This window comes from Pantherophis guttatus, chromosome 5 (assembly GCF_059756535.1).
Source record: "Pantherophis guttatus breed Tessera chromosome 5, ASM5975653v1, whole genome shotgun sequence".
NCBI lineage: Eukaryota > Metazoa > Chordata > Lepidosauria > Squamata > Colubridae > Pantherophis > Pantherophis guttatus.
Window position 1 is genome coordinate 83,763,542 of NC_142067.1, and position 12,828 is coordinate 83,776,369.

The 12,828-nt window shown below is 40.0% G+C and overlaps 1 protein-coding gene across 2 annotated transcripts in view; it reads left to right on the forward strand.

Moving 5' to 3' along the window:
- The window catches only part of ASB9 (ankyrin repeat and SOCS box containing 9), a 48,057-nt gene that overhangs the window by 7,524 nt on the left and 27,705 nt on the right, over positions 1-12,828 (forward strand). For both annotated transcript variants that reach the window (XM_087895257.1, XM_034434921.3), the window contains exons 2-3: positions 2,699-2,778; positions 12,112-12,219. In XM_087895257.1, coding sequence (XP_087751383.1) covers positions 2,699-2,778; positions 12,112-12,219 — 188 coding nt within the window. The remainder of the gene's footprint in view (positions 1-2,698; positions 2,779-12,111; positions 12,220-12,828) is intronic.

Below are 12,828 nucleotides of genomic sequence, written 5' to 3' on the forward strand. Positions count from 1 at the left end.
GGGGGCCAAAGACTTGCCCCCAATAGTCAGTGATAGAGTCAACTGACTATATCGGGATGCCGGGAGCCACAGCCACTCAGTCTTGGAAGGGTTGAGCTTGAGCCTGTTCCTCCCCATCCAGATCCGCACAGCCTCCAGGCACTGGGACATCACTTCAAGGGCATCATTGGGGTGGCCTGGGGTGGAGATGTACAGCTGGGTGTCATCAGCGTACTGGTGGTATCTCACCCCGAAGCCACGGATGATCTCGCCCAGCGGCTTTACATAAATGTTGAACAGAAGGGGCGAGAGGACCGATCCCTGCGGCACTCCACAGATGAGAGGCCTCAAGGTCGACCTCTGCCCCCCTGCCAACACAAACTGCGACCGGTCGGAGAGAAAGGAAGAGAACCACCGCAACACGGTGCCTCCCACCCCCAACTCTTCCAGCCGGTGCAGCATGATACCATGGTCGATGGTATCAAAAGCCGCTGAGAGATCTAACAGGACCAGAACAGAGGAGCAACCCCTGTCCCGAGTCCTCCAGAGATCATCAACCAACGCGACCAATGCTGTTTCCGTGCTGTGCCCAGACCTGAAACCTGACTGGAACGGATCTAGATAAGATGTTTCCTCCATGAATTGTGGGAACTGTCGCGCGACCACACTCTCCACAACCTTCGCCGTGAAGCGAAGGTTGGAGACAGGACGGTAGTTGGCCAATATTGCCGGATCAATAATTGTTATACCCTGTATTTTGTTCTGGGAAGTTCGGGGTGGGGGTGGGGGGGTAAGGAGGGAGGGGGGGATGGGGAAATACTTGTAAAAAATTCTTTTTTCTTTTTGTAAAACTAATTTTAAAAAAAAGGACATAGCTTTGCAGGGACACACATGGAGTAGTAAGAGAAGAAGGGGACACCCGCCTAGCCAGCCAGATTAGCCAAATCAACCCTGGTGATAATGGAGCAACAGTGTTGCAGCCAACTCGCCCTCACATCCAAATCCAGCCCTGTACTTATAATTTATATGACAGTTGGGAGTGATGGGAATTGAAATCCAACATGTATGTGGGGTAACAAGTCATCTATCATTGTGACGATATTCTTTCGACAATACTGCATCTGTGCTGGAATTACTAATAATAATAACTTCTTACTAATATAATTATATTTATGTTATAATTATTATATTACTAATATAATAATATATTAATGATAATGTTGAAATTAGAAAGGCCACAAATCTGAAAGAAAATTGAGTTAAATGGGGTCATCTTATCATTTAATTCACTTAACCAAAAGCAAGAATATTCATGAACATTTTATCCTTAAAAAAAATGAGGCCATACTGTCAAAGTTCATGCTTAAAGTAAAAGACCATTTAAAATAATTGAAAAGACATGAAATTGAAAGATCCTTTTAATTCTTTTTCATGTAAATAAGAGGGACAACATTTTTGCTGGTCTGCATTTCTTGATAGCCTTTATTGCTGAATTGTGTTTGTTTAGCACTACATTAATTATCTGACACAATGTGAAAACAAAGTGTCAGATAGGAAATGCAATTTTTCATTTTTATAATCAAACTGAACAGAAACCTAGTCATTACCAATTGCTGGACAATTTTTAGAAAAATTTACAATAACTTTTTGATATGTTGTATTAATACTATACTGCCGTTACATCTGTTACTTTAGAACCAAATAGTAAACAGAGTTTTACTGACCCATACACCAAGGAACTTCGATTCTAAAGGAGAAAAATGAAGGAAAGGAAGGTAGAGCTTATAAATTAATTACTGTGTACTTATGTAGCAAGTTAGTTGTAGGCTGAGTTCATGTGCAGTGTAGTAACTCAGGCACTGTGTTAAGCCCTTGCAGAAGAGGCACTCTTAGAAGTAACATTTACAGTAGATGATAGAGGAGAGGTGGTTTATTTAACTTCTCTGGTGAGCATGTTAGCCATACCAGATAGCAAGAGAGAAATAGTGAAGTTGTTTAAGTTCTTCAGGTATCACTGTAGGAGCAAAGTCACAATTAGATATTTTGTGATATAAGTGGAAACAGAAAACATGGGTCATGGATCTAATACATTGGATCTAGAAATGGAAAGAAATCTGGAATATAAGACCTGACGTTGTGGAATCAGAGCTGTTCTTAATATAAATAAATTTGATGGGCAAATGGAATAGAGTGTGTGAATGGTGTCTACTCATTGAAATTGATATGCCCCAAATGCAGTTCAGAATTCTTGCTGTGGTACTCAGGAGCAGACTTTGAAACTCATTCCTGCCTTATGTCATGTGCATAACTCCCACATTAAGGTCATGCATGAAATCTGCTTTAGTTAAGGAGTTTTACATTATTTTAGTTTTGTTGGAGGTAAAAAAAGCTGTGCCTTTTTTGTAAATTGTTTTTCCCATAGTAGGCAGCCAAATAAAATGAGCAGCATAGCTTTTTTATCTGTTTCATTAAGTGTGATATTTTGCTTTTTTCCCCTGAGTTATATAGGACTTAAGATAAGAATAACCTGTCAGATAATAAAATATACTTGCCTTTTCTTATTGAAGTAATATGAAGTATTTAATCACATTGAAACCCATAGATGTGTATAATCTTAGAAAATCCCTTTAGGTAGTTGGAGCTTTATTAAGGTATTATCCAAATTCAAGTACAGAGATATACTAATTAAATTATATCCTTTTTCTCAATCTTCATACAGATTTTGTTTCTGACTGGTCTCCTTTACATGAAGCATCCATTCATGGGAGACTACTTGCTCTGAAGAAACTTATCAATCAGGTATGGTGATAGAAAGGAGATCAATCTTTTGCTTATCCTGATCATTAAATCCTTTTCTGAAGACAGGCTGTACTTCATACAGTAAGGATATAAGATTGACTGTGCTTTGACTTCAAGGAAATCTATATTACAGTATTTTCTCTCTCTCTCCCCAATGTTTACAGCTAACTTTCTCATTTTTATTTACACACATACATGCACATCATTAAAACACTAGTACCTCAAATGTGCCATTGACAATCTGAGGGCCAGAAATCTACTGAACAGTGCTGTTTTTGCCTGCTCACAAAGTAATTGCAGAGTTAAAACCACCCTTAGCTTTGAGGAGGAGACTGTTCCATAAAATGGGGCCACTACTGAAGTTTGTTATATGATCCATACCTTCCATCCATTACAGGTTGGAGGGAATGGACCAGCAACTGGTGTTCACTAAATGACTGTGCAGGTGGCACATTCAAATTTAGCAAGATATTTCCAGATCTCTCCCAGTGCTCTGCTGTAAAAAAACCTACCCATTATAACCAGCACTTGAATTGAACCTAGCCTTTTGGTAACCAATGATGTGACTTTGGAATAGGAATATAGGTAGTCCTCAGTTTATGATCAGTTGCTTAATGGCCTTTAAAAATTACAATGGATACCCACCCCCAAAGGTTCTTATGACCCAGTTCTGAAGTTCTGATAGCCACCTTCCTTGTAGTCATGTGATTGCATGTCAGGTGCTCTGTAACCGGCTCACATTTGTGGCTGTTTGTGATGTTCTACAGTCATATATTTTACAATATTTTTGTCCAAACTAGTATTTAATTCAGGTTTTTGAGAAAAACATGCCAGAGCTAACAATGGTTTCACATTATCACTATTGCATTCACTTTATGTATGCTGTGTTTATGATCACCTCATTCTTAATTTGAGCTTGTTTGGCCCCAACTAAATCCTTACAGTCTTCAGACACTCATTCAGGAATTCCATGGTATCTCTCGTTGAGCTTATATGTTATTGTATATGTGGGTACATATGGTCCCCAATTTATGACAATTTGTTTAATAACTGCCTGAAGTTATGGCAATGCTAAAAAAGTGACTTACAACTAGTCCTTGTGGCCACATGATCAGAATTCAGGAGCCGGCATATATTTATGATAATTTCAATGTCATGGGATCATGTGATTATCCAGGGGTGTGTTCTACCTACCTTTACTACCGGTTTGCAATGGGGCCGTGCACACGCTCGCTTCACTCACGCATACGCACACTTCTGCACATGCGCCAGTGGTGAAATCTAAAATTTGTTACTACCGGTTCTGTGGGCGTGGCTTGGGGAGGTAATGTGACTGGGTGGGCGTGGCCTTTTTTTTTCTTTTAAAACCATTTTTTCTACATTTTTCTACCATTTTTTCTCTTCAGCGAAGAGATTGTAGAAAAAATGCTTTTAAAAGCCTCTGAAGATCCCAGCTGAGTTGCCTGATCGGCAGAGGCTTTTTTCCTTTTAAATGTCTCTGACGATCAGGCAACTCAGCTTGGATCCACAGAGGCTTTTAAAAGAAAAAAGCCTCTTCTGATCAGGCAACTCAGCTTGGATCGTCAGAGGCATTTAAAAGAAAAAAAGCCTCTGCCGATCAGGAAACTTAGCTGGGATCCTCAGAGGCTTTTAAAAGCATTTTTTCTACAACCTTTTCAGAGGTTGTAGAAAAAATGCTTTTAAAAACCTTTGAGGATCCCAGCTGAGCCGCGCGATCATCAGTGGCTTTTTTTTTTTTACTTTTAAAAGCATTTTTTTGGCCAAAGAGGTAGAAAAAATGCTTTTAAAAGTAAAAAAAAAAATCCTCTGATGATTGTGCGGCTCAGCTGGGTATGGGGGGGAGGGCAGGGATTTGTGCTACCAGTTCTCCGAACTACCCACCTTGATCGCTACCAGATTGGGTGATCCGGTCCGAACCGGGAGCATTTCATCCCTGGCATGCGCAGAAGCATTTTGATGACATCAGGGTCGGTGGGCGGACCCTCCCACTGGTTTTACTACCGGTTCTATAGAACAGGTGCGAACCTGGGGCAACTCACCACTGTGGTCATTGTGACCTTCACAGAGGGCTTCCAACAAGCAAAGTCAGTGGGGTTCATTTAACAATAACATGAGATGCTTAGCAATTGCAGCAAAAAAGGTAAAATCAGATACTTAATGACATATTGCTTACTGACAGAAGTTCAGGACCCAATTGTGATTGTGAGGACTACCTGAACTACCATCCACATAGGGATAACACTTCAATTGGTGAATGAGTTTCTCCATCTTCTTCATGCAGAAATTAAAAAATATGGAGAAAAGCAGCAATCCTTGAAAAGCCTTGGAGTTCCTTGCAGATTCATTTCGTTATAGCGATTGATTATGTGGCATTCATGCATTTTGATTTCATTGTGGTGTGTAAAAATAACTTACATCCATGCTTGACATTTCATCTTAAACATGAATAGGATAGTGAGAAACAAAAAAGGATGGCTGAGAAAAAAAGTATAGATTCTATAAAATTCTGTCCTGATTTGCTGAGTCATTTGTAGAAAAATAGGAAGTAAAACAGTAAAAAATAGTTAAAATGCAATGTAGTTGTGTAGGTTCTTCTTCACCTAATCCAGAAGAATAAATCTTTTTGACAGGAAGAACAGTTCAGCGCTCAAATTTTCAATGATTTGCTAAAAAATGCACCCATGCACCCATGGTGGAAGTCAGATGCGAATTATATGTGATCAATCAGGATTTAATTAAAATTAATTTATGTGAATGTATTAATTTCTTCCTCTTTCACATTAAAATACACCTAAAAATAAATATTTTTTGAGGAGCTTTCAAAGCAGCCTTCTGCTCTGAGACTATACTTGTGGACTTCTGGTCATTGAAACTTTGCAAGTAAATCAATCAATTTAAATAAAACTATCTTTGTAAGTAAATATTGTTTTATTTTGAAGGCTTCAGAGAGCTTGAGTGACTTAATTTCTCTTTTTGCCTTTTTTGAACCCATACTTTCATGCTTTTGAAAAAACAAAATAAAATGATGAGAAGAAACTAGTCAATCCTTTCTTCTCCATGTAGTGGTGGTAGTTGTGGTGGGATGTGGATCTTGACACATGTCAATTTTAGAAAACCCTGGAAGGGCATATCAGAGCTATTCATCACTACTCTCCCAGCTCAGATGTACAGGAAAAGTAAAACAGACTGATATCAAAAGTGAAAGTTTTCAATTAATGTTAGCTAGAACTATTGTTAAATTAAATGTATTTTTAAGCAGAGAACATTTATAAAGTTCAACTCCGTTTCCAGATAACTGCAGAAGAGCAATATTTTAAAAGTCAGGTTGTAGTCTGAAAATATACTAATGAACAGTTTGAAAAAGATGGAATCTCTGTATGCTGTTGACAGAAGCAAGGTTTTAGCTTTATTTCCGTTATAACTATATCCGTTCCAGTCGGGCTTTAGGCCCGGGTACAGCACGGAGACGGCATTGGTCCCATTGGTTGATGATCTCTGGAGGGCTCGGGACAGGGGTTGCTCCTCTGTCCTGGTCCTATTAGACCTCTCAGCGGCTTTTGATACCATCGACCATGGTATCATGCTGCACCGGTTGGGGGTGGGGGGCACCGTTTTACGGTGGTTCTCCTCCTTTCTCTCTGACCGGTCGCAGTCTGTGTTGACAGGGGGGCAGAGGTCGACCCCGACCCCTTGTATGTGGGGTGCCGCAAGGATCGGTCCTCTCGCCCCTTCTGTTCAACATTTATGTGAAGCCACTGGGTGAGATCATCCGTGGTTTTGGGGTGAAGTACCATCAGTACACTGATGACACCCAGCTGTACATCTCCACCCCAGACCACCCCAATGATGCCCTCGAAGTGATGTCCCAGTGCCTGGAGGCTGTACGGATCTGGATGGGGAGGAACAGACTCAGGCTCAATCCTTCCAAGACCGAGTGGCTGTGGTTTCCGACGTCCCGATATAGTCAGTTGGCGCCATCACTGACTATTGGGGGTGAGTCGTTGGCCCCCACGGATGGGGTTCGCAACTTGGGCGTCCTCCTGGACTCACAGCTGACTTTAGAAGAGCATATGACGGCCATGGCCGGGAGGACTTTTTATCAGGTTCGCCTGATTCGCCAGTTGTGTCCCTTTCTGGATTGGGACTCGTTACGCACGGTCACTCACGCCCTTGTCACCTCACGCCTGGACTACTGCAATGCTCTCTACATGGGGCTTCCCTTGAGGAGCACCCGGAGGCTCCAACTCAGTGGTTCTCAACCTTCCTAATGCCGCAACCCTTTAATACAGTTCCTCATGTTGTGGTGACCCCCAACCAGGGGTGGGTTCTAAATTTTTTTACTACCAGTTCTGTGGGTGTGGCTTATTTTATGGGCGTGGCTTGGAGGTCATGTGACTGGGTGGCCGTGGCTTGGAGGTCATGTGACCGGGTGGCCATGGCTATGTGTATAGGGACTATTCAGAGGGCTGAAAAAAGTCATTTCTGACAGGTCCTCGCACTTTTGACCATCCTCACATTTATGCCCGTGCAGCATTCTTAACAACCATGTCACTCATTTCACAACTGCTTCTTTTCACCATGGTGATAAGATAGGGCAAAAAACGTAAAATATGAGGATAGTCGTAAATTCGAGATCTGGTCAAAAGTGCGAGGATCAGTCAAAAATAACTTTTTCAGCCCTCTGAGTAGTCCATGTGCACAAAAGGACTACCCAGAGGGCTAAAAAAAGTTATTTCTGACAGGTCCTCACACTTTTGACCGGTCTTTGCACTTATGACTGGTCATCATTTATGCCCATTGTAGCATTCTTAACAACCGTGTCACTCATTTCACAACTGCTTCTCTTCACCATGGTGACAAGATAGGGCAAAAACGTAAAATGTGAGGACAGTCATAAGTTCGAGGACTGGTCAAAAGTGCGAGGACCAGTCAAAAATAACTTTTTCAGCCCTCTGAGTAGTCCATATGCATAAAAGGATACAGCAATAGAGAGGGATGAAGGAAGGGAAGGGAAATTAGAGTAGGAGTGAGGGTAAAAGAGGGAGGAAGAGAGGAGGAGAAGGAGAAAGGAAGAGGAAGTAGGGAGGAGAAGAGGGGGAAGAAGAGAAAGTAAGAAGGAAAGAAAAGAGAGAGGTGGTAGGTTTGAGGAGAAAGATTGCAGTACAATAAAAAAGATGAAAGGGAAGAAAGCCAACCCCAAACAAATATAAAGATATTAAGATAAAGAATGAATTGTTAAACTTTAAAGAATAAAAGAGAACAAATATGAATAAATAACAATAATTAGAAACACACATACAAACATACAATGTATTTTCTTTGAACAGAGTATTTGGCCGGTTCACAAATTTAAACAGTGTTTAGTCATTTCAATTAAATTTACAATTTCTATATTTCCTTTTTGCATATTTATTCCTCATCTATTTTTGTAAAAAACCAATATTACCCTTCATCCTCATCTCTAATCTTAATCAAATTCAGTTTTTCCCTTCTTTTCTATATTATACCCCTTCCCATTGTCATCTATTTTTATATCCATCCCCACATTGGTTAATTATGTAATATTACAGTTGTTTAATATAAATTCAACATTTTAATATAAATCAATTAGTTATATAACTACCTTTTTTGTATATTAATCAATATGAACATGAATATTCCAATTATTTCCATGCAATCCAATTTCTTACAAATTAATTAATTATATTTACCAATAATAATAAACCAAATAATTTCCCCCATATATTCCTCCAAACCACAGCTTAACCATTTCTGCTTTCAACACAATATACAATTAATACTATCTCAATTATTACAATTCCCTAGTTAAATAGAGCTTTTTTTCTTTTGTGTTTTAAAATCTTGAACTCTCCTCTTTTTCCCTAAATTTCCCATTGTTTGCACCTACCTTTTTTGGTGAGGAAAAAGAAAAGAAATCTGCCTGCCTAATTTTCCAACGTTGCAGCAACAGCAAAGCCAACAGCCTGCTTTACTTTCAGTTTCGTTTTTTCAGCATAGCTAGGGGAAAAAAAAATCTGCTCCAGCAAGCAGCAGAGCCCTGAGCAAAACAGCTGAGAGCAAATCAGCTGAGAGTCGGGAGCCGATCTAATCAAGCCTATGCTGAAGCTCCGCGGGCCAATAAAATTACAAAAACCGAACCGTTTGTTAAATTGCTGGCTCGCCCGCCCCTTGCCCACCACTATTTATTGGCAATAAATAGTGGTGCGGAGGGGCGGGGCAAGGGGTGGGCGGAGCCGGCAGAATCCCACCACTGGCTATAGGGCAGCCCTTTGAAGCCCCGCGGCAAGAATTTAAACAGTTTTTTTTTCCTCTAGCCATCAGCTGGGACTCAGGAGGCAGCAATAGATTGGGAGTGGGCGGGGTAAACTAACGGCCGGCGATCCAACAGAGCAGAGAGTGAGGGTGAGTGAAGGCATGTGGGGGGCGAGAGAGGGCTTTGGCGACCCCTGTGAAATGGCCGTTCGACCCCCAGGTTGAGAACCGCTGCTCCAACTGGTCCAGAATGCAGCCGCGCGGGTGGTGATGGGAGCGACGTGGCTCTCCCATGTGACTCCCCTCCTGCGTGAGCTGCACTGGCTCCCGGTGATCTTCCGGGCGTGCTTCAAGGTTTTGGTTACCACCTTTAGAGCGCTCCATGGCTCAGGACCAGGGTACTTAAGAGACCGCCTTCTGCCACCAGTAGCCTCTCACCGACCAATTCGCTCCCACAGAGAGGGGCTCCTCAGGGTGCCGTCGGCCAAACAATGTCGACTGGCGGCCCCCAGGGGGAGAGCCTTCTCTGTGGGGGCACCTGCCATCTGGAACGAGCTCCCCCCGGAGATACGGAGGATCCAAGACTTACGCACCTTCCGCCGCGTCCTAAAAACGTTTTTATTCCAACAGGCTGGTCTGGCCTAACTCTCCCTTTTAAATTGGGTTTTAAATGTTTTATATAAATTGGATGTTTTAAATTTGTTTCTTGAGACCAAATTATATAATCTATTTTTAATAGCTTTTAACTTTTGTATGTTTTTTTGTATTTTTATCTTGGCTGTTCACCACCCTGAGTCCTCCGGGAGTAGGGCGGTATACAAATATAATAAAATAAAATAAAATATTTAGACATAACATATAAGCATTTCATCTCTAACATTAAACATGGAAATAAACCTTTCACTCTACCCCTACCATTATGTCTGTGTATGTAGTATTTGGATTACTGTCTGACTAACATTCATGATTAGTGGTGAGATGAACTGAAGGACAAAACTATCTGGAGCAAATGACAGCACTTGTCTGGGCTTGAACCTCTGGTCAGGCCTGTTAGGTTGGGCTGGGTGGGCAGAAATCTAGATTGAGAAGACACCCCCCCCCCCAAATCCCAGAAGAGGTCAGCAGTAAACAGTTCTTTACTGTTGCATAGAGGTGTTGTGTAATTCCTGGAATCAAGATCAACTCAAGGACATTTTTGCTATTAGAAGCAGGGGTGAAATGTTACTGGTTCGGACGAGCGTGCATTTCCAAACCAGTAGGGAAGGTAAGTAGATTTCATGCAGATTAGAAAGTAAATCTATAAAAGGTGCCTGGTTGGTCTATTTGTTTCCTAAATGTTTGGTCCACATAATAACCAAATTTCTGTAGCTAAAATGCCACTGCATATATATTTTGACCTTATAATTTTGCTGAAATGCTAACAACAGACATTTTGAGCAAGGCCTCATTAATATTTACCAATTTGCTCTATTAAACGGTAAGGTAAAAGGTAAGGAATATTCCAGCTGGACTCTTACACTGTCATGTCTCTGGGAGGATTCTGATTAACAAGAGTATTTTCTCTTTTTGTGTCTTAAAATGGGATATATATATATATACACACATACCCGTGTTTCCCCGAAAATAAGACCCTATCTTACATGTTTTTGAACCACAAAATAAGCGCTTGGCCTTATTTTCGGGGAGGGCTTATAATTTTGGGGTGCATGGAGCAAGATGGGGCTCCTCTTGCCATCTTACCTGATTTCCAGCTCTGCATTTAAATATTTTCGGGGAGGACTTATTTTCGGGGGGAGGCTTACTTTAGTGCATATACTCAAAAGCTCGATTGGGCTTATTATTTTTGGGGAAACAGGATACACACACACACACACACACACACACACACACACACACACACACACAAAATAAAAGCTGTCATCTATCTATCCTCTATTAAGAGATGGATCATGCCAAAGACCTTTTGATCCAATATTCTTTTTTTTTTTTGTCAGAAAAAAAAATAAGATACAAAATGCAAAAGAAAATGGGAAGACATTGAGGGGAAAGGGAGGAAATAGAAGTGAGGAAGGGCTAGGAAAAAGAAAAAAAAGTGTTGACTTCCGACTCCCTTTGTTGCAGTAAAATAAAGTATTAACATCAAACCACAACTTTTTGCTTTCCCATAGTAATGTAAACTAGCCATTTCTATAAATGCATATCAGTCTAATCGGTAAAACCCAAAATCAAAGCTTCATTTTTTTCTACCTCAAGCACAAAATTCAGAAGCGGTCTCCATGTGGCAATAGTCTTTTCTTTAATCAAAACAGTCAATTTAGCCATTTTTGCCAACCCCATCAGCTTCTATAGTCATTCATCCATGGTGGGAATCAAAATGTCCTTCCATTTTTGTGCATACAGTAGTCTTGCTGCTGTCAATTTATATAAGATCAAAGTTCCGTATTTTTTCTCCAAATCTTTTTCCATTATACCCAAAAGAAGTTTCTGGTTTAATCTTTATTTTCGTTTTAAGAATTTTCTGTATTAAAATATGAATCTTACTCCAAAATTTCTTTGCTTTAACACATATCCACCATAAATGATAAAAAGTACCTTCTTTACTTTTACACTTCCTTTTGAACCAATGTTGAAGTCACATTGATCATTTCAGTAGTAGAAAATTTGGGACTATGATCTGAGTCCAAGAGCATCCTTCCATTAGGATTTTCATTGAGACTGACATTTGCAAAGCAGATAGTTTCCCATATATTTCTGCCATAATATTTAAGATATTACCGTAACAGTTTTGGGGGAAAGTCTGCATTCAGTAGAGATAATATTGCTTAGGAAAATTAACACATTTTAAGTTACAGAATAAGCTTTAAGTTCAAAGATATTATAGTTGCCTAATTATAGTGGCCAGATGTTACTTAAAACCCAAATAATAGGTTAATTTATTAGTGGAAAAAGTAGATCCAATCTTCAGCAATATGAATTAGTTTAGATTTGCAAAGAACACCTGGGATCCCTCTCTAACTATGATTTTTGTTACTGTACCAGGGAGCCAATGTGAATTTTAGAACAACAGATTGTGTATCGCCTCTCCATGAAGCTTGCTTAGGAGGACATGCTGCATGTGTCAGTGTCTTATTAAAACATGGGGCCAATGTAAGTACTCAAAAATCTAGAGTTATATAGTGCATGCAAGAAAGAGAAATAATTTGCTAGAGACTAACTTGGTAGCTTCGCTACTGAATGTAAACTGCCATTGATTTTCTTGTACACTTTTTCAACAAAGTAATCCAACTAATATTGGGGAAAAATAATCTGATTCCTAATATTATTATTCCTAATAAACCCAAATCAGCATTAATGTGCTAGAAGTGCTTTTGCTATCTGTTGCTACTAATTAACAGTATCTTCCTTTTGTGAAGAAAGGTGAACAAGGGGATTAAATGTTCTTGACAGAAATGTCCTCTCATTTTAGCTATGTTGGAACAAGGTGAGAAATGTACTTTCTGCCAATGCTCAGAAACTCTCATTTATATCCACACAAACAAACCCACCTATTCAGGGCTGACAATGTTTAAAAGAGCCCAGATCCTATCTTGTCTTCAATCCAAATAGTGGCATATATTCCTTTTTTGTATTAAAATATATTTATGGAGCTACTATGATAATAAAATGTCATTGCAAAACACTTTTTCTATAGCATTTTATAAAATTTTTCAACATGTTTTACAAATAAAACATTACAGTACCAGGTTTTTCCCTTTA